Source organism: Orcinus orca, chromosome 13 (assembly GCF_937001465.1).
Source record: "Orcinus orca chromosome 13, mOrcOrc1.1, whole genome shotgun sequence".
NCBI classification, from domain to species: domain Eukaryota; kingdom Metazoa; phylum Chordata; class Mammalia; order Artiodactyla; family Delphinidae; genus Orcinus; species Orcinus orca.
Window position 1 is genome coordinate 15,133,649 of NC_064571.1, and position 22,981 is coordinate 15,156,629.

Sequence of the window (22,981 nt, forward strand, 5' to 3'; positions counted from 1 at the left end):
ACTTCCGCCTTCTAGAACTGTGAGAAAATAAATTTCTATAGTTTGAGTCACCCAGTCTGTTGTACTTTGTTATGGCAACCCTAGCAAATGAATACACCATATTTCACTGCCATTTAAACCGAAACATGCAAAGTAATTTAAAACCTAAAGTAACCTGTATGTCTTTCCAAAAGAGTTTGTTTCTGTCATAAAATCCACCAAAATCTTGATATTGCCGAAGTAATTCAATGGGAGGCTGAGAGCCATAGTGATCCAGTCTGGGCATGTTTAAATCGTCAACAAAAATCACAATTCGTTTGTTTCCTGGTGCTCCTAGGAAACAACATGAATTTAAGAATTATTATTTGCCCTTGGTAAACGTAAGACGAGACTTAGGTAAGGCTTTGGACTCAGTGAACACCGTGCAGGTCATAATGAGCTCAGTTTTCTACAGGGTGAGAAGGGTCCCAGCAGAGTCTTGTCTTGAGGACGAGAGATCTCCCTCTGGCCCCATCCAGGCTCCGACACGAAGCTGTGGATCTTAGCACTTCAGTTGACCTTCCTCAATCCCAGCCACTCCCACTGCCCTCACCAACTGTGTGGCCTGGGCCTGGGGTGAGTAAAGTCATTTCCTTTTCACAGGAGGAAGCAGAAGAATCCCAAAAGTTTCCTTACATAAATGCCATCCCACCACCCCCTACAGGGAAAACAGGACAGGATATTCAAAACATCCTTATTACATCAAAGGGAAATCCAGTGCAGTGGAGCTGTACAATGGCATATTTAACTTAAAGAAAGTCAATATATACATTCAGAAGAAAAAAAAGAGTGATAACACAGAAGAGAGAATAACTTAAGAAGAGGAAGTGACTCCACTATGCTGGCATCCAGCATGTGACAATTCCAAAGAAAATGAGGCAAACTCAGTGCCCCACTTCATCTTCTGGCCTCTGGAAGCCAAGTAGCAGGTCAGGGGTGGGGAGGCGTGCTACGAGTACCATTCATAAAAATTTGGGGCCCCCACCAGAAAGACTGGCTTCCTTTGCCCTGCGCCTACCTGAGCAGGAAAAGGGTAACAGAGAGGGGCTAGGAAAGCAGCTGGCATGATGGCCTGTGAGATGATAGACAATGTGGAAGGTAGCTGGGCCTGAGCTCTGCCTAGTGCTCCACCCAGGAGGGCTGTGGGCTGGGCAAGTGGACCCCAGCAGCAGGAGGCTGCAGGATGTGCCACTGGAGGGTGGGACAAAGTGGGGCTGAGACCGTGATTCCCAACATCAGGGAACCTTCCAGTGGGAAGGTCAATGCTTGGCCTGTGCACAATTCTTCTGGGAGCCCCTGAGAAAACCTGCTCCTGGAAGCCTGCCACGCCGAAAGTGTGGACAACCATCAGGCCAACGGAGAAGCAGGGGCAATCCACAGAGGCCCACCTAAACTTCAGTTAGGGAGAACCTTGTCCTTCCCTTCTCCTCCCATCCAGATACACTAGAGCCTCCTAGAGGGAAGGTGGGAAGAGTAAAAGAGCCCCCATACCCCTCCAGCACCTCCAGCCACAAACCTGGCTTACAGCAGAGGAGAGGAAGAGCTTTAAATTGGGTTTGGACTGATTAACAACAAGGTCATACTGTATAGCACAGGGAACTATATCAAATCTCCTGGGATAAACCATAATGGAAAAGAATATACGGAATCACTTTGCAGTACAGCAGAAATTAACACAACATTGTAAATCAACTATACTTCAAAAACAAAAAAAAGACAAAAATTAATTTTGGGGTTTGGATTGAAGCTTTACATTGGACCAGACTCAAAATTGCAAGTGACCAGAAGGTTATGGTATTTATCTAAGCGGTTAATAAGGCAGGGTGAGAGAGATCCCACAAAGCTTGGCGGAAAGCGCTGACTGAAGGAAACACCAAAACATTTTCACGCTTATTCCCTACTGAGTTCAGATAAGTCAGTGCACCAGACATAAAGAGTTTTTTTTAAATTTTTTTTTTAAATTTTTGGCTGCATTGGGTCTTTGATGCTGTGCGCGGGCTTTCGTTAGTTGCTGCGAGCAGGGGCTACTCTTCGTTGCGGTGAACGGGCTTCTCATTGTGGTGGCCTCTCCTGCTGCAGAGCATGGGCTCCAGGCGCACAGGCTTCAGTAGCTGTGGCACGGGGGCTCAGTAGTTGTGGTTCGCGGGTCCCAGAGTGCACACTCAGCAGTCATGGCGCACGGACCTAGTTGCTCCACAGCATGTGGGATCCTCCCAGTTCTCAAACCCATGTCCCCTGCATTGGCAGGTGGACTCTTAACCACTGTGCCACCAGGGAAGCCCCTGTTTGTTTGTTTTAAATAAAGGGAAATCAATGCAGGTTTGAAAGCATGGCATGAGTGGAGAGAGGGAAAGCCTCGGAGAGGCAGAGATTGAAGATGCTCTGAGTTGAAGGTGATGATAGAAATAAACTACCTGCTTGCTAACAGTAAGATATCTAGATCTATACCCAGGAGAGAATACCATTAACAGAATTACCTTTACAAATAAATTAAGCAAAGAAAATATCCAATTGTAATTTTATTACATGCACGGTTTATGTGACTTATTAGCATTTAATAATTAATTTGTGTGAGACAAATGACAAGGATAATTCTTACCTAGAATATTTTTTCTTTTCCTTTCCAGTTTTGATTCAATGATCTCTTGTGTTCTTGCAGATGAAGTTTGAGCAGAAAAATTTAGATAAACAGGAACATAGCCAGCTGATTCTTGAATTCTATTTAGCAGTCCTTTTGTAATAACAGACTTTAAAATAAAAAAAAATGTTAATTGATTTCACATTCAATATAAAATCTTTCAATTGTCTATGTCAGTAATATTCCAGAACAATGAGTAAGAAACAGGACAGAAAAGGACAGAGGTTAAAGCCAGATTGAAATATCTGCCTTTCTCTTCCTGGAGATTCCATTTAATGATATTTATCAGAGCCAAAGAAATATCCTAATCAGCTCTATCTCAGCAAAAGTTTTTATTTTAGGATCATACCAAAAGCCATCTTGGTTACTATCCAAGTCAATTTGATAGTAAGATTTAGAAACTCAGAAATAATTTAGAGGGGAAACAGTGAGTGTCTGTTTATATGGATTCCCCCCAAACCAAGAAGACCAAACAATCAGCCTTTTCCTCTATACTCCACTTTTTCTAAACACCATCGCTGTGTCAGGTAGAAGTAAATGGGCAGGAGGGGACAGACTGACCTTCATCAATAGTCCATTGGGGACACAAACTGCCTTGACAAATTCCCACCTTAACCTGTGCAGTGGCAGCCCTAGAACTTCTAAAGGACACAACATAAAAGTCCCCAAACACAGAAGATTGGTCCACAGGGTTCTCTGGTTTATATATATTATTGACACCCAGGATTTATTCAGAAAGTGGCAAACTGTGGAGTCGATATAGATTCAGCACAGTCACATTCTTCCTGAAAAAATGATCAAAATTCAAAAGGCATTCCCCTGAGAAATAAGGTATTATTTACAGAGCTTACAATTCTAAGTTCACCATGCCCTTGTTTCGGACAGGACTTCTTGTTTGATGTAGGTTTCCTACCTTGCCAACTCCCGTTATTCCGGTAAACAGCACTGAATGCCTGACCGCCAGTAGTTTTTCCATTAGATACCCAAAGCGCACTGTGTCAGCTGTAGGGACAAGCATTTCAAAAAATGGAATATCTCGGCTGTACTTGAAGGTGGGTATGATTTGTTCCCAGGGATCCAGCCGTTTGGTGTCAAAGTCCATGTGAATGCTCCACAGATCACCAGAACTGGGAAGCTAGAGTATAAAATTAAACATCACTTTCAATAGGATTGACACATGGCAACAGAAATATTTACACAGAAACAAAGGCAGTCATGGAACATGGATGGATTTGGATTTTTGTTCCTTTGTGGAAAAATAGTTGTTTAAGATCAGAGTCTAATTCTTTAAGCTTAATCATGCAATGCAGTACAGTAAAAACCTGATATATTGACTATATCAAAACCCCTATTAGAATTGTAAATCATTTTCAATTCAATCCAACATTCAGGGGCTTACTCCATGCCAACTACTGTGTTTGGTGTTAGGGGAAAATGCTGAATGAGACCCAACCTCTGCCTTCAATGACCTTGTAATCTACCTGGGGGACACAAGTACATTAGTTAATACTCATGGAGAAATAAGGGTTATAGTGGAGTTTAGTACACTCACAAAGGAGAGATGGCTCATTTCTACTTGCAGGAGAGTTATAGTTGTGGCTAGAAATTTAGGAGGGCTTCTAAGGGGTGGTGATGCTACAACTTAGATTTGAAGGACAAGCAAGAGTCAGTCTTTGTCCTTCAAGCAAGGCAAAGAAGGGATGAGATGGGGATGGGGAAGAAGGAGTCAGGGTTCAGGCTCAGAAAACAGGTCTGGAAGCCATGGAAAGTGGCATGCATGTTGGGGACTATAAGAGATAAGTCTGGAAACACAGATGGGGCCAAATTATAAAAATGTCATTTATTAAAGAGCTTGCAGCAAGAGTTCAGTGAAGGATTCTAAGTAGGTGGGTGACATGATCAGATTACATTTCAGAAAGTTCATTCTGGCAGCTGTACAGAGCAGTGGTGTTTCAAGCACACTTGACAGTGACTCAATTTGACATGGTGACATGGTACATACATATATATGTGTGTGTTCAAATATGTATAATATTCACCCCAACTATCACTCTATTTTATATTCTATTCTATTTTTAAGAAAACTTTAGGATTTTCTACATATTCAGTTATGTTTTCTGCAAATAATGACAGTTTCATTTCCTTTCTAAAGTTTATTTATTTTTTCCTTGCCTTGTTGCACTGGCTAGGATCACCAATATAGTGTTGACTAAAAGTTGTGATAGTGGCTATTTCATTTTTAAAAATTGGGTTAATAGTCTTTCAACTGATTTCATGACCAATTAATAGATTGTAACCTGTAATTCTAAAAAACAATGGTGTATAGGTGAATTAGACAGGACTTGACCAAAAGCAAGGGAATAATAAATAGGCTATTTTAACAACCCAGAAAAGAAATGAAAAGAACCTGAGTTACTCAGAGGCAACAAGGATGAAGAGAAGAGGAAATATTTGAAAAAAATTAATTAGAAGAAAATTCCACTCACTTTACTCAGGTCAGTAAAGAAAGAAGAATCTATAACACTCATTGAGTTCTGGTAATATTACGTGGCTGTCTGGCCATTTACTAAGGCAAGAAACAAAAATCCAACAGCAGTACAAAGTAATAGATAACAGGATATTACTATTAAAAAACTGAGTACATAGTGAAAAATCTTCTCCTGTGCTCTTTTGACACGTGCCGTCGTTCTTCAAGCACTTCTTCACTATTTGACAAAAGATATTCTGGGCTCTTCGAACTTTCCCTGCTTCAGTACTGGAATCAGCTGTTTCACTAAGGTGCTTTGGTTCTCTTTCATGGAGAATAGTATTTAGAAATCAGTAACTAAGTATGCTCATTGCTATTGAGGTGTCATTCCTTCTAGTTCCTCTCAGCAGACAGAAGTAAGAAATTTATGTATGGATGGATGTATAGACCCATATATATATATATATATTCCATGAGTACCAAAACCTATAATTCCAATCCAATAACACAAGGTGCATTCTAATCTTTCTCTTCCATATTTGTAAGTCCCTTCTCTTAACAGTGAGAAACTCGTTGCCATTATCTTCAATATATTGATTCATTTGCTCAATTTTAGAACATACAGAAAGTAGCTTCAGAATTGCTAAACCATAACACTGTGAAAAAATAAGTTTACTAACTAAAATTCAATGTTTTTGCTAATAGTAGGGGGTTTTTATACACTTTTATACCTTACTTTCTTCATATGGCCGGGAGAGAACTCCTAAAATTTTTAATACAATAAATGTTACCTATAGTTTAAGAAAGTGAATAATTTTAGAAACACTTTTACATGAAGAATTTATAGTAGGACCAAGGCTTTTAAAGTTTTAGTCTTGAAATTTAATTTTAATGATTCAGAGTTATTATGTTAAAGTTAACTTTATTTGGCTCTTACCCTGGCATCAGGATTATCTTCAAATTGTGTCCTAATAAATGTATCAAAAGAATCCCAGTAGTTTTCAGTTAGATTCCCACCTAAAGACCATAAGTAACAGAATACAAAAGTCTGACACAGTACAGTGTTCAGTTTTGTTTGCTCCTGAAAGAACAAAGGGAAAGAATTTTAATATTTTATATGCTAACGTAAAAAGAATCTTAAATTGCAAAGTCTAAAGTCTGTTTTGTTTAGAATTATGCATTTTTAAAAGGGCACATTGTATGTTTCTTATATTTCATTCAATGGTGCACAGAGTGATGGTTTATAATAGTATATATTTAAATACTCTGATGCGAAAATGAATGGCAAGGAGCATGTAGAACAAAAGCTCAAAGTTGTCTTTCAACTATTATAACTATGTTTATGACTGCATGAAGGTATTTAAGGAGACACACACTGTGATTATGTTATACTGTAAGGAAGTTTAAACATTGAGTAGCGGAGTAATCTATAGGCTAAATTCTTTCCAAATCTGAGATTGTATGAATCTATTCATAGTCATTAGTCCCCTAGAAAATTAACTTGAAAATCAAATAATTATATGACAGAAAGTTTGGAGTTGTCTATTTGCAGAGCATCTATACAATAATCACATTTTCCTAGTTTTATAGCAGTAAGAAAACCTTTCCTACCATTGCCAAATTAACTTCATCTTTCCCAAGTATCAAAGACTCCAATAAGCAACAGAGCGTAGTAACTTTGCTTATGTCCACTTGTGGGATTGCTTGGTTGCATTTCTTATTGATAAAATTTAAACCATCATCAACATAACGCTGGAAAAGATTCAATATATATTCTTGAGTTTCTTCATTCAGCTGAAAAATCAAACAAACAAATAATATTTTAGCAAGACCAGATAAAATATATAATTAAGTTAAAAAAGGGTTGGTTCAGGGCTTCCCTGGTGGCGCAGTGGTTGAGAGTCCACCTGCCGATGCAGGGGACATGGGTTCATGCCCCGGTCCGGGAGGATCCCACATGTCGCAGAGCGGCTGGGCCCGTGAGCCATGGCTGCTGAGCCTGCGCTTCCGGAGCCTGTGCTCCACACAGGAGAGGCCACAACAGTGCGAGGCCAAAAAAAAAGGGTTGGTTCAAACTTGTATGTTGCAATATATCCTGTGACTTTTAGACTAAAGGGTATAAGCATCACAAGATATGAAACAAGTTAAATTAAGGAAAACCCTTCTATGACTTGGGAGGGACACATGGGGGAGATTCTGGGTCACTGATAATGTCCTACATCTTGATCTGGTAATGGGTACAGAGGTGTTTATTTTATAATCATTTGTTAAACTGTCAACATATATTTCATGTAGTCATCTCTATTGATGATATCTCTCATAATTAAGAACAATGAAAAAGAAGAAGTATAAAGAGAAACATTTTAAATATCTATGTAAGGTAAAGGACTGATTCCCAAAGATTTAAAAAAAAATGTTGCTCCCTCACCACTTTTTTTAACATTGTACTGAAAGTCTTAGCTAATGCGATAGGAAAATAAAAAAATGTGTACAGATTGGGAAGAAAGAAAAAAAATTGTCTTTGTTTACAGATGAAACAATTATCTACATAGAAAATCCCAAACAATTGACCAAAAATTCCTGGAACTAATGTAGCTATAGCAAAGCTGTAGGATACAATGTAAATATACAAAAGTCAATTACTTTCCTATATACCAGCAATGAATAATTAGAATTTGAAAATATAACACCATTTACATTAGCACCCAAAAATAAAATACTTAGGTATATTTTTAACAAAATATTTCCAAGATCTATATGAGGAAAACAACAAGATTCTGATGAAAGAAAGCAAAGAACATCTAAGTAAATTAAGAGACAGCTCATGTGCATGCATAGAAAGACCCAATATTGTGAAGATGTTAGTTATTCCTAATGTGATCTATAGATATGATGCAATCTGAATCAAAATACCAGTAAGTTATTTTGTGGATATCAACAAACTGAGTCTTAAGTTTATATGGCAAGGGAAAAGACCCAGAATAGTGAACACAATATTGGAGAACAAAGTCAAAGGAATGACACTACCTGACAAGACTTACGGTAAAGCTACAGTAGTCAAGAGAGTGTGACATTGGCAAAAAAAAATAGATTAATGGAACAAAATAGAGAGCCCATAAATAGACTCATACAAATATAGTCAAGTGATCTTTGACAAAGGAACAAAGGCAATCCAATGGAGAAGGGACAGTGTTTTCAACAATGGTGCTAGAATTGCACATCCACATGCAAAAAAAAAAAAAAAAAAAAAAAAAAAAAGGATAGAGAAAAACCAGACATTGATACTATGCCTTTCACAAAAATTAACTCAAAATGGATCATAAACCTAAATGTAAAATGTAAAACTATAAAACTCTTAGAAGAAAACAGAGGAAAATATTTAGGTGACCTTAGGTTTGGAAGTGAGTTTTTAGATATAACACCAAAAGCACAATCCATGAAAGAAAAATTGATAAGTTAGATGATTAAAATTAAAAATGTGTGTGTTGTGAAATATATTGTTAAGAGAATGAAAAGACAAGCCAGACTTGGAGAAAATACTTGCAAAACACATATCTGATAAATAACTTGTATCCAACATATATAAAGAACTCCCAAAACTCAATAATAAGAAAACATATAATCTGGACTTCCCTGGTGGTGCAGTGGTTAAGAATCCGCCTGCCAATGCAGGGGACACGGGCTCGATCCCTGGTCCAGGAAGATCTCACATGCCGCAGAGCAACAAAGCCCATTGTGCCACAACTCCTTAGCCTGCGCTCTAGAGCCTGTGAGCCACAACTACTGAGCCTGCATGCCACAAGTACTAAAGCCCGTGCACATAGAGCCTGTGCTCTGCAAAAAGAGAAGCCACTGCAAAGAGAAGCCTGTGCACTGCAACAAATAGTAGCCCTTGCTCGCCACAACTAGAGAAAGCCCATGTGTAGCAACGAAGACCCAACGCAGGCAAAAATAAATAAATAAATAAAAATAAAGCACAATGCATAGTCATTGACATCTGTGGAAAAAAAATCATACAATCTAATAAAAAGTGGGCAAAAGATTTGGACACCTCATCAAAGAAATATGGATGGCAAATAAACATATGAAGAGACACTCAACATATTAGAAAACTGCACAGTGAAACCACAATGAGATACTGCTACATACCTATTAGAATGGCTAAAATCTAAAATACCACACCACCACATTCTGGTGAGGATGTGGAACAACAAGAACTCTCATTTATTGCTGGTGGGAATACAAAATGGTACAGCCATGTTGGAAGACAGACTAGTAGTTTCTTACAAAGGTAAACATAGTTTTATCATATGATCCAGAAATCACAGTCCTGGGTATTTACCCAAATGAGTTGAAATCTTATGTCTACACAAATACCTGCATGTGAATGTTTATAGGAGCTTTATTCATAATTGCTAAAACTTGGAAACTTTGAGATGTCTTTCAGTAGGTGAGTGGATAAACTTGATAAATCCATAGAATGGAGTATTAATCCAGTGCTAAAAAAATAAGCTATCAAGCCACAGAAAGACATGGAGGAATCGTAAATACATACTATTAAGTGAAAGAAGTCAATCTGAAAAAGCTACATACTGTATAATTCCAGCTATATGATGTTCTGGAAAAGGTAAAACTATGGAGACAGTAAAAACAATCAGTGGTGCCGGGGTTGAGAGGGTGTGGATGTATGAATAGGTAGAGCACAGATTTTTAAGGCAGTGAAACTATTCTGTATGATATTATATATGATATTATTTATTTATCAAAACTCATAGAATTGTACAACACAAAAGGGAACCATAATGTAAACTATGGACTTTAGTTCATAAGACTGTATGGTTCATCCATACTGGTTCATCAATTTTAACAAATGTACCACACCAACGCAAAATGTTAATAACAGGGGAAACTATTTGGAGGAGGGAAATTATACGACAACTCTCTATACTTTCTGTTAAATTTTTCTATAAACCTTAAGCTGCTCTAAATAATAAAGTCTATTAAAAGAGTGAATTCAGAAATGTTTAACATCTTTTGGCAGCCCATGATAAAGTCTCAATTCTGAGAATTACTGTCTTTAATAAGGTACTCTGTTCACTTTGCTGTACACCTGAAACTAACATAACATTGTAAATCAACTATACTCCAATAAGAAATTAAAAAAAAATAAGGTACTCAGAGAGTTTACCACAAAATTATTAAAATGTTGTTGCCTAAGAATAAGGAAAACAATAGTTTTCTGATTCATTTTTGGAGGGGGAGATGCAGAAAGAAGATGGCTTTCTTGAAGTGGCTTTCTTGAGATGAGACGGAGCAAAACACTTAAAAAGATTGTTCCACATATATGCATTAAAATATGATATTTGTTTTTCTTGTTCTGACTTACTTCACTCTGTATGACAGACTCTAGGTCCATCCACATCTCTACAAATGACCAAATTTTGTTCCTTTTTATGGCTGAGTAATATTCCATTGTATATATGTACCACATCTTCTTTATCCATTAGATGAACCAATTTGCAGGGTAGGAATAGACAAGCAGACAGAAAATGGACATGTGGACATGGTGAGGAAGGGGGAAATGGGATGAATTGGGAGATTAGGATTGACATATATACACTACCATGTGTAGAACGGATAGCTAGTGGGAACTTGCTGTATAGCACAGGGAGCTCAGCTTGGTGCTCTGTGGTGACCTAGATGGGTGGGATGGGGGTGGGTGGGAGGGAGGTCCAAGAGAGAGGGGATATATGTATACATATAGTTGATTCATTTTGTTGCACAGAAGAAACTAACACAACATTGTAAAGCAACTCTACCCCAAGTAAAAAAAACAAACAAACAGGGCTTCCCTGGTGGCGCAGTGGTTGAGAATCTGCCTGCTAATGCAGGGGACACGGGTTCGAGTCCTGGTCTGGGAAGATCCCACATGCCACAGAGCCACTAGGCCCGTGAGCCACAACTACTGAGCCTGCGCGTCTGGAGCCTGTGCTCCACGACAAGAGAGGCCACGATAGTGAGAGGCCGGCGCACCGCGATGAAGAGTGGCCCCTGCTTGCCACAACTAGCAAAAGCCCTCACACAGAAATGAAGACCCAACACAGCAAAAATAAATAAATAAATAATAATAATAATAAAATACGAACAAGATGAGTGGATAAAGGAGAAGTGGTATATATAGACAATGGAATACTACTCAGCAATAAAAAAGAATGAAATCTCAGGGCTTCCCTGGTGGCGCAGTGGTTGAGAGTCCTCCTGCCGATGCAGGGGACGTGGGTTCGTGCCCCAATCTGGGAAGATCCCACAAGCCGTGGAGCGGCTGGGCCCGTGAGCCATGGCCACTGAGCCTGCGCGTCCAGAGCCTGTGCTCCGCAACGGGAGAGGCCACAACGGTGAGAGGCCCGAGTACTGCAAAAAAAAAAAAAAAAAAAAAAGAATGAAATCTCAAAAAGAAAAAAACATCGCTTGTTAAGGTAAAGAGGAACCGTATTTTAGAATGCAGAGGGCACAGAAGATAATATGGAACTGAGTTGTTCTGAATAGTAATGTAAAAGCTCTCCTTCACTTTGGGTGGAATGGTACCTCTGAGGTTAGAATTTGTCTTTGGTAATCGACCTAAGGTTGGGTGGGAGGTAAACTGGTTTTCTCTTCTTCTTGGCTCTGAGAGGTTTTAGGGGTTCCTAAAATCTAAAAACTGTAACAATGCTTGGATTTACTGTTCTTTTCCTTCCAGGTACTTCCCTTTCATTATCTCAAGCCTCCTGCAAAGTCATTTTTTTAATGCCCCAGGTTGTTCTACCTGCGTTTGGGGAAACTCAAGGAAGTGTTTATATTTGAGAGAAAACAGTCTGGAGAGAAGCCAGGCAGGGTAACAAAAAGTGAGGACAGCTTTGGGAAGTACACAACCTTCCTGGAAGATCCCAAGAATTCTGGGGAGAGAGCTATGTACAATGCGGGGATTCCCTCAATCAAGCACAGTGAGGCGTTAACCAATTGCTATCTGGGCACTCGAGGGAAGGGTGAGCCCTGACAGATGGAGACAGTGGGGAGTGTCTGATTGCACTTACTTTTTTAGAAACACTCTTCAACCAGGTTTTAACATAAGGCATCCACTTCAGTTCTTCAGGATCCACAAACACCATCCCACATCTACTGACTGTTGCAGGAGAGGCAACCTTTAGATCTTGCACCTAAAATTGAAAAACGTCGAACAGGAAATGGCTAACATGATACTTCCTTATTCCTCTAAATTCAATGTTAAGGAATCACACATTTAAAGTTTAACACTGTAAGGCTTTGTGTGGAAGAGAATGGCGGAGCTATAAGTGATTAAAAATGGAGAAGAAAAGTTAAGTGAGGCGTAAGGAGAAAAAAAAATGTAGAAGGCTACTGTCAAATCCTTATGGGAAGGTATAAGTATTTCTTTTCCCTTCTTTTTGTTTTTCTTCTTATCTTTTTCATTCTTATATCCAATACCTAGCCTAATACCCAGGACATAGTAGGTATTCAATTAATGTTTGATGAATGAATACAGCAGGGGTGGTATCTTCCATAATATTTTGTAGCTGTATTTGGCCCACATTCCTTTTCCAATCCCATCACCAAATATTCATACCACAGAAGGATGATTTATTCATCTTAAAAAAATTTATATATATATATATATATATATATATATATATATATATATATATATACTGCCTCCAAAGGAAAAGAAACAAATGCTTGGGAAGCTAGAATTTATTGTATTTCCTGTCTATAGAGAGACAGAAACATTTGAGAGACTTTGGTTGTCAGAATGGACAATCTATTATAAAAGGACAATTTGGTAAATATTTAGTATGTAAACAAAACACCATGGTAGGCCTTACAGATAGTCAATGGTACATCAGTAAGAGAAAAAAATTAATGATGGTATGCTAATCTAATGAATGATTTCACTCCACAGTAAGGAATATGCAATTTACCTCAAAAAGCATGTGGATTTGAGGTGTGAGTTTAATCCTCTCACTGTTAGCCAGGCAAAGCATCTTGTTATCATCCAGGACTGTATTCATATTTTCAATCCAAAGAGCATCTACTGGCCCATCACTGATGATCCATTTATGGTCTTCTGAAGTATCATTCACAGCTGCTCGGATACTTAGTGCCATCAAACCATCTTTCCACTCTAAGGTTATGTTATTAACTTCACCATATAATTCACCCATTGTAATTGATTTAGGATTAAGAACATATGTTTTAACGGATTGGTAAAAGGGATTGTCTACACCAAGTTTTCTCAAATTCCCTAAAGTTTCTGCTAGTATTTGGTAAACTGTGGTCTTGCCACCTCCTGTTGGCCCTACTAACATAACACCATGCCTTACTAGCATGGTTTCATAGAACTGTATCACTTTTTTAACCATACATGTCTCAGGCTGAAGATTTTGTCTCTTCATGACATCTATAATTGTTGACTGCAATATACCATAATCGTGTTCTGGAATTTGGACTCCAGGAAAAAGGTCAGATATGATTCCACTGTAAAAAAATAAAAGAAAATAAGTTAGGAACACTGGTCGTTGATATTTCCCCATGTTTGTTACAATTAATTTATTAAACATTACTATGGGTCCTATTTTTCTCATTATCTTTGCTTCTGAACACACAGTACTAGATTATCCTGTGTGTTATACCAGAATCTATCATTTCTCTGATATTGTGCATGATTTTGTTTGTTTCTTGTACAGTAGACCAATGTTCTTAAGTAGATTGGGAGCTTTTGGAGGTAGGGAATATTTCTTACATTTTTGTATTATACACAATATGTGGCATAGTACCAAACATATAGGTGACAAATTTAACAGTTTATTTTAAAAATTATATCTCAACTTTTCCCCAAAGCACTTATGTGTGCTTATAATGGTATATAAATATTCAGAAAAATAAGATGGAAATAGAAATAGAAAACTAGTACTACATAAAAAAGGGAGTAAAGGAAAAATGGACTGTTTCTGTAGGAAACAGTTAATATGGTATGGTTCTATGGGTAAAAAAGAAGCTAGGGGCTTCCCTGGTGGCGCAGTGGTTGAGAGTCTGCCTGCTAATGCAGGGGACACGGGTTCGAGCCCTGGTCTGGGAGGATCCCACATGCCGTGGAGCAACTAGGCCCGTGAGCCACAACTACTGAGCCTGCGCATCTGGAGCCTGTGCTCTGCAACAAGAGAAGCCGTGATAGTGAGAGGCCCGCGCACCGCGATGAAGAGTGGCCCCCGCTTGCCACAACTGGAGAAAGCCCTTGCACAGAACCGAAGACCCAACACAGCCAAAAATAAAATAAATAAACAAATGTGGGGTTTAAAAAAAAATAATAAAGGTTGGCCCAGTTTAAAAAAAAAAAAAAAAAGAAGCTAAACTCCCACCTTACACTACATAACACAAAAACATTTGAGAGGCAGTAAAAAACTTAATATAAAATGACAAGAAACATACAAGATGAGGGAGATGATGGTGAAGTAGGAGGATGTGAGCTCATCTCCCTCTATGAACACATCAAAAATACATCTATATGTGGAGCAGCTCTCACTGAAAACAAACTGGAGACTGGCAGAAAGACTCTTCTGCGGCCAAAATTGTAAAGAAAGATCCACACAGAGTCAGGTAGGAAGGGAAGAGAAAGAGCGATTAGGTTGGTACCTGTGCCTGTTGGAGGGGACACACAAGAGGCAGGGAATTACATGGGCTTGGAGGTCCTCCCTGGGGAGTGAGGGGTTTGACCCACATTGGGCACTGCAGTCCTGGGGGCTGACACTGGGAAGACAAGACCTCTTAGCTGGTTTGAAAGCCAGTGGGACTACCAGCAGAGCTGTAAGAAACCCAGACTCCACTTGTGAGGGGTGTACCCATGGTTGTTTACTCCCAAGAACAAGGGGGAGGAAACAGAATGAAACTGCCTGGGACTCTGACTGGTTTCCCACAACCCCTGTCTCCCACCTTGTGCCCTGGCCCATGCTGAGCACCTGCTCCAGCACTACTAGCTCTAGTGCAGCTCCCCACTAGGGTGAAGGCTGCCATTGCCAAGGAGACTGTGCAGTTAGGGGGAAGGAGTGGGTTTGGACCCAGCACTGCATCTGAATAGGGCAAGGGAGGCTATTGATGGAGCTTATGGAGGCAGTGGATTGTGAGTGGCCTGGAACTCTGATGTGTTGGGATCACCCCAGTACTTGCCCCAACCTGCACTTGGCATCCAGTCCGGCCCTTCTCACTCAGCACTGCTCCTCTAGAGTGAAGGTGCTGATGCTGGGAGGGGTAGATCACACACTTAGAGGGAATAGAACCAGCTCAGACCCAACCTCAGGGCTTCTGCTTCAGCACCTTGGGACCTGCCTCTGCCCTTCATAGGGCAAGTGTTGACCACTGAGCATAGGATAAGCCCTGGTTCACACCTGACTCTGGCTCTAGCCCCTCCATTTCCAGCCCCACTTCCCACCAGGGATTGCTGCCAGTACACCCTGGGGGAAGATGTGGCCTGTGCTTACTTCAGATCCAGCTCTCCCACCAAAGCCACTGGGCACAGTGCAGACTGCATATGGGGTCTTACACAAGGACACTCTTAAAAGACTGAGATAGGTAACTCTTTCACCTAATTTCGTATAGACAGAGAAAGTTAAGCTAAATGAGAAGTCTGAGGACTTTGTTCCAAATGAAAGAATAAGAAAAGAAATCTAAAATAGCAACTAATGAAACAGAGATAAATAGTTTATCAGATAAAGAGTTCAAAGTACTAGTGATAAGAATGCTAACTGAACTAGGGAAAAGAATAGATGAGCACAGTGAGAATTCTAATAAGGAACTAGAAAACCCAAATAAGGAAACAGATATCCAGGTACAGGAAGCACAGAGAGACTCAAACAAGATGAATGCAGAGATGCATACCAAGACATATCATGATTAAATGGCAAAAGTTACATATAAGGAGAGAATTCTAAAGGCAGCAAGAGGAAAACAAAGAATCACATACAAAAGAATTCCCCTAAGGCTATCAGCTGATTTTTCTGCAGAAACTTGCAGGCAGAAGGGAGTGACATGTTATATTTAAAATGCTGAAAGTGCTTAACTACTTGCTGGGTAGAGTATCCTACAACCTAAGATACTCTACCCAGCAAGATTATCATTTGGAATTGAAGGAGAGATAAAGAACTTCTCAGAAAAGCAAAAACAAAAAGAGTTCATCAATACTAAACCTACCCTAAAAGAAATGTTACAGGATCTTCTCTAAGTGGAAAAGAAAAGGCTACAACAAGAAGTAAAAATTTGTAGGGAAGGAAAAATCCTACTAGTAAGGGCAAATATATGGTTAAGGCTGTGGATCAATCACTTAAATAAGCTAGTGCAAAGATTAAAAGACAAATTGTAAAATCAACTATATTACAGTAAATGTGAAGGGATAAACATGAAGATGTAAAATATGACATTAAAACCATAAAATGTGGGGGAGGGGAATAAAAAAATGTAGATCTTTTAGAAGGCGTTTGAATTTAAACGGCTATCAGTTTAAATCAAGTAGATATAGTTATAGGTCAACATATATAAACAGCATGGTAACCACAAATCAAAACTTACAATAGATACACAAAAACAAGAAAGAAAGGAACACAAGTATACCACTAAAGAAAATCACCAAACCACAAGGGAAGAAACAAAAAGAAGAAGAAAAGAACAGAGAAGAACTACAAAACAACCATAAAACAAGTAATAAAATGGCAATAAGTACATAACAATTAATAATCACTTTAAATGTCAATGGACTAAATGTTTCAATAAAAAAGATATAGGGTGGCTGATTGGATACAAAAACAAGACCCATCTATGTGCTGCTTACAAGAGACTCACTTCAGAGCTAAAGACACACACAGACTGAAAGTTAGGGGATAGAAAAAGATGTTTCATGTAAATGGAAATGACAAGAAAGCTGGGGTAGCAATACTCAGGCAAAATAGACTTTAAAACAAAGCCTATAACAAGCAATATAGAAGGACATTATTAATGATAAAAGGGTCAATAAAAGAAGAGCATGTTACACTCATTAACATATATGCACCCAATAGAGGAGCACCTAAATATTCAAAGAAAATGTTAACAGATATAAAGGGAGGTATTGCCAATAATACAATAATAGTAGGGGATTTTAATACCTCACTTATATCAATGGACAGATCATCCAGACCAAAAACAACAACAACAACAACAAGGACACAGTTGTCTTAAATGACACATTAGACCAGTGGGACCTATAGATATCTACAGGACACTCATCCAAAGCCAGCAGAATACACATTCTTTTCAAGTGCACATGCAATATTCTCCAAGATTGATCATATGCTAGGCCACAAAAATAAGTCTCAACAAATTTAAGAGGACAGAAATTATATCAGGCATTTTTTCCTGATCACAATGGTATAAAACTAGAAATCAATTACAGGAAGAAAAATGGGAAAAACACAAACTCATGGAGACTAAACAACATGCTAATAAGAAAGCAATGGGTCAATGAAGAAAGCAAAGAGGAAATCAGAAAATACCTTGAGGCAAATGAAAATAAAAAAAATAACTTTCCAAAATCTATGGGATACAACAAAAGTAGTTCTAAAGGGGAGGTTTATAATGATACAGGCAAGAAAAATCTCAAATAAACAACCTAACCTACCATCTAAAGAAATCAGAAAAAGGAGAGGAAACGAAGCCCAAAGTCAGCAGAAGGAAGGAAGTAATAAATATCAGAGAGTAAATAAATATAATTGAAAAAGCAAACAAACAATAGAAAAGATCAATGAAACCAAGAGCTGTTTCTTTCAAAAGATAAACAAAATTGATAAATCTTTAGCCAGGTTCACTAAGGAAGAAGATAGAGGAACCAAATAAAAAAATAAGAAATGAAAGAGAGGAATATACAACTGATCTCACAGAGATACAAAAAATCATAAGAGAATGCTATTAACAATTACATGCCAATAAACTGGACAATGTAGAAGAAATGGATAAATTTCTAGAAACATATAATCTTCCAAGACAGAATCAGGATGAAATAGACAACATAAACAGACTGATCACTAGATGTGAAATTGAATATGTAATTAAAAAAAAATCTTGCTACAAGAAAAAGTCCAGGACCAGATGGTTTCATGGGGGAATTCTATCAAACATACACAGAAGAGCTAATAGCTATCTTTCTCATACTATTCAAAAAAGTTGAAGAGGAGGGAACAGTCACAAATTCATTCTATGAGGCTACTATTACATGATACCAAAACTAGACAAAGACACTAAAAAAAAAAAAGAAAATTACAAGCCAATACTTCTGATAATATACATGCAAAAATTCTCAACAATGATACATCATTTTTTTTTTGTTGTTTTTTTGTTTTTTTTTAACATCTTTATTGGAGTATAATTGCCTTACAATGGTGTGTTAGTTTCTGCTTTATAACAATGATCAAGTTGGATTTATTCCAGGAAGGCAAGAATGGTTTGATATTTGCAATTCAATCAGTGTGATACACCATATTAACAAAAAAGAGGAAGAATAAAAATCACATGATCATCTCAACAGCCACAGAAAAAGCATTTGACAAAATTCAAAATTCATTCACGATAAAAACTCTCAAGAAACTGGATATAGAGGGAACATATCTCAATATACTAAAAGCCATTTATGACAAACCCACAGTTAACATCATACTCAATGGTGAAAAGCTGAAAACTTTTATTTCAAAATCACAACAAGATAAGTAAGCCCACTCCTGCCATTTTTATTCAACATAGTATTGGAAGTCTTAGTCACAGCAATCAGATAAGAAATAGAAATAAAAGGAATCCAAATTAGAAAGAAGGAAGTAAAAATGTCACTTTCTGCAGATGACATCATATTATATATAGAAAATCCTAAAGACATAACCAAAAATCTACTAGAGCTCATCAGTGAATTTGGTGAAGGTGCAGGATACAAAATTAATATACAGAAACACGTTGCATTTCTATACACTAACAACAATCTATTGGAAAGAGAAATTAAGAAAACAATCCCATTTACAATCACATGAAAAAGAATAAAATATCTAGGAATAAACCTACCTAAGGAGGTAAAACACATGTACTCAGAAAACTATAAGAAACTGATGAAAGAAATTGAAGAGGACACACAGATGGAAAGATATATCATGCTCATGGATTAGGAGAATCAACATTGTTAAAATGACCATACTACCCCAAGGCAATCTATATATTCGATGCAATCTCTCTCAAAATACCAATGGCATTTTTTTCACAGAAATAGAACAAATAGTTTTATGATTTGTATGGAAACACAAAAGAGCCCAAATAGCCAAAATAATCTTGAGAAAGAAGAAAAGACCTGTAGGTATCACACTCCCTGACTTTAGATTATATTAAAAAACTACAATAATCAAAACAGTATGGTACTGGCACAAAAACAAACTCATAGATCAATGAAACAGAATAGAGAGCTCAGAAATAAACCCACACACTTATGGTCAATTAATCTATGAAAAAGGAGGCAAGAATATACAACGGCAAAAGACAGTCTCTTCAATAAGTGGTGCAGGGAAAACTGGACAGCTACATGTAAAACAATGAAATTAGAACATTTTCTCACACCATATAAAAAATGAACTTAAAATGGATTAAAGACATAAATGTAAGACTGGAAACCATTAAAATCCTAGAAGAAAACATAGGCAGAATACTCTTTGACATAAATTGTAGCAACATTTTTTGGATTTGTCTCTAAGGCAAAGGAAACAAAACCAAAAATAAACAAGTGGGACCTACTTAAATTTAAAAGTTTTTGTACAGCAAAGGAAACCATCAACAAAATGAAAAGACAATGGGAGAATATTTGCAAATGATGAGGGGTTAATATCCAAAATATATAAATAGCTCATACAACACAATATCAAACAAACAAACAACCCGATTAAAAAATGGGCAGAAGACCTGAATAGACATTTTTCCAAAGAAGACATACAGATGGCCAACTGGCACATGAAAATATGCTCAATATCACTAATCATCAGAGAAATGCCAATCTAAACCACAATGAGATATCACTTCACACCTGTCAGAATGGCAATCAACAAAAAGACCACAAACAACAAATGTTGGTGAGGATGTGGAGAAAAGGAACACTTCTATCCTCTTGGTGGGAAACTGATGCAGCCAACTATGGAAAATAGTATGAAGGGTCCTCAGAAAACTAAAAATAGAACTACCATATTATCCAGCAATTCCACTCGTGGGTATAAATCCAAAGAAAATGAAAACACTAATTTGAAAAGCTACTTGTACCTCAATATTCACAGCAGTATTATTTACAATAACCAAGGTATGGAAGCAACTTAAGTGTCCACCAACAGATGGATGGATAAAGAAGATTTGGTACGTATATACGTTGGAATATGACTCAGCCATAAAAAGAATAAAATTTTGCCATTTGCAACAACATGGATAGATCTGGAGGGTATTATGCTTCGTGAAATAAGTCATACAGAGAAAGATAAATACCTTATGTTATCACTTATATATGGAATCTAAAAAAATAAACCAGTGAATATAACAAAAGAAATAGACTCAAAGATATAGAGAACAAATGAGTGGTTATCAGTGGTGAGAGGGAAGGGGGAGAGGCAAGATAGGGGTAGGGGATGAATAAGTACAAACTACTATGTATAAAATAAATAAGCTACAAGGATATATTGTTTGGCACAAGGAATATAGCCAATATTTTATAATAAATTTAAATGGAGTATAATCTATAAAAATATTGAATCACTATGCTGTACACCTGAAACTAATACAATATTGTAAATCAACTATACGTCGATAAAAAAAGAGCAAGGAAAAAAGGTACTAGATGAAAATATAAGAGATGAACTTTACAACACTGTGTTAAGAAAGTCTACCTCAAAAAGATAAAAATTCTATAACTTAAAAAAGTTGATAAAGTGAAAAAATAAAAACAAGCAAACTTCTGTGAGGCAAAAGCCTTTAAACATAAAGAGTGAGTGATATACTTAGAGAATATTTCCAATTTTTATACGAGATAAAGTTTATGATTTCCCACAAACTGCTAAGTAAAAGAGCACAATAGAATAATGCTCTAAGAATAATAAATATAAATGAGTAATGAACATAAGAAATGATGCTCAGTGGTACTAATAATTAAAGTAATATACATAAAATAGGCTACTATTTTGGTATCTCTCCCTCCAAAACATATAAAGGGATATGGGCATTTTCATAAAACTGTTTATATAAATGTAAAATGTCTTTGGAGGACATATTGATAGGATCTATGTAAATCCGTAATGTCCATACCCCATGATCTAGGAAATGTACTTCTTAGGATCTCACTCATAGCAATATCATAATTGTGCAAACATAACTGTATAGAAATTTTCATCATGTTCTGCCAAAAGTGAGTAGACACATGTTCTGGGTAACAGGGGATCTGATAGTGGATAAAGGCAAAGAGAATCCCCAGCAAGGTCATAAATGGGCATCCCAGGATGACAGACATGCACCAGGGGTAATGGGCAACCAGTGTAGATCAGAGAGGAGGATGAGGGCTCCAAGGAGACAAATTCAAGAGAATATTTTGTACGATTGAAGGTCGTTTTTGATTTTGTTTTTAGGAGATTTATATTCTGGCAGAATTTGAAATGAATTAGTGATAGATTTATAGAAAAGTAGGTAAAAGGAATAAAAAACAAAAATTAAGATAATATATGAAGGGAAGATGAAAAGCTAGATAATTTAATAACAAGGGAAAGATAGTGCAGCTTTGGGTAACATTTATATTTCTATAATAAATTATGGAAATCCTGAATATTTAGCTCCAGTTATATTGTAACATGACTACACAGAAAGGATGGGTGGAGGGGGAGAGGTGCGTGTGCATACCCTCATCTCTCTGTTAGTAACCTAATAGGTAACATCTAAAATGGAAAAGTCATGAGATGGCATAAACGTGGTACTAAACAATATGGAGGTTGTTGTAGAGCAGAAACTAGCACACCACTGTAAAGCAATTGTACTCCAATAAAGATGTTAAAAAAATATGGAGGGATATAGGAAAGAACGAATGAATGAATTGAAAAATGATTGCCTTCGGGAAGTGGGACTTGGTGAAGGGCAGGGAACTGTTGTTTTTCATGAGAGTAACTTATAATAGCATTTTATTTTTAAAACCACATACTTATATGACTTGGATAAACATAAAACTAAATAATAAAAGTAGAAATAGATAAAAGCAATCACATTTATGTGGGGGCCCAAATCTGCTTCTTTTGAGTCAGGAATTTCTCTTAGGTCAGGAGTTTGTAACCCAATGCTAATTTGCATAGCATGCAGCTTGGTGATCAATATTTTGAAAAAAATAAATGATTGAATTGAGGCTAAAACTTTAGTATCTTTTAAACTAGTATTTTAAAAATTGCAATAGGTGTCTCTAGAAAAGATGATACCTTGTTAGAGGCAGACATATCTGAAGATAAACTATGCTTTACCTCTACACAGTAGCTATGCTTTATCTGTCACACCTAGAAATTTACCTGAATAGAACAGCATCATCTGTTAGGAATTTTGGTAAGTTAGAGTCTCGTAAAGCTCTTATCAATACCACATCTTCACTTAGGTCTGGGTTCTCTCTTTTTAAAGACCTAAATTTAAAGGAATAATTCAGATGACATTGCAAGAACATAATATGGAACGTGATTTTCCAAACCTGTGGGTCGGGGATTCTGCTTGCAGAAAGCTGTGGAGGGCACGCCACTGCAGATTCCTGCTGGAAGGAGGGT

The 22,981-nt window shown here is 37.4% G+C and overlaps 1 protein-coding gene across 1 annotated transcript in view; it reads right to left on the reverse strand.

The window, feature by feature from the left end:
- Positions 1–22,981, reverse strand: part of DNAH6 (dynein axonemal heavy chain 6) — a 292,253-nt gene that overhangs the window by 129,572 nt on the left and 139,700 nt on the right. The window contains exons 33-40 of the mRNA XM_004271618.3: positions 22,736–22,843; positions 13,094–13,649; positions 12,194–12,316; positions 6,735–6,917; positions 6,061–6,204; positions 3,570–3,791; positions 2,618–2,765; positions 155–312 (exon numbers count right to left, since the gene is read on the reverse strand). Coding sequence (XP_004271666.2) covers positions 155–312; positions 2,618–2,765; positions 3,570–3,791; positions 6,061–6,204; positions 6,735–6,917; positions 12,194–12,316; positions 13,094–13,649; positions 22,736–22,843 — 1,642 coding nt within the window. The remainder of the gene's footprint in view (positions 1–154; positions 313–2,617; positions 2,766–3,569; positions 3,792–6,060; positions 6,205–6,734; positions 6,918–12,193; positions 12,317–13,093; positions 13,650–22,735; positions 22,844–22,981) is intronic.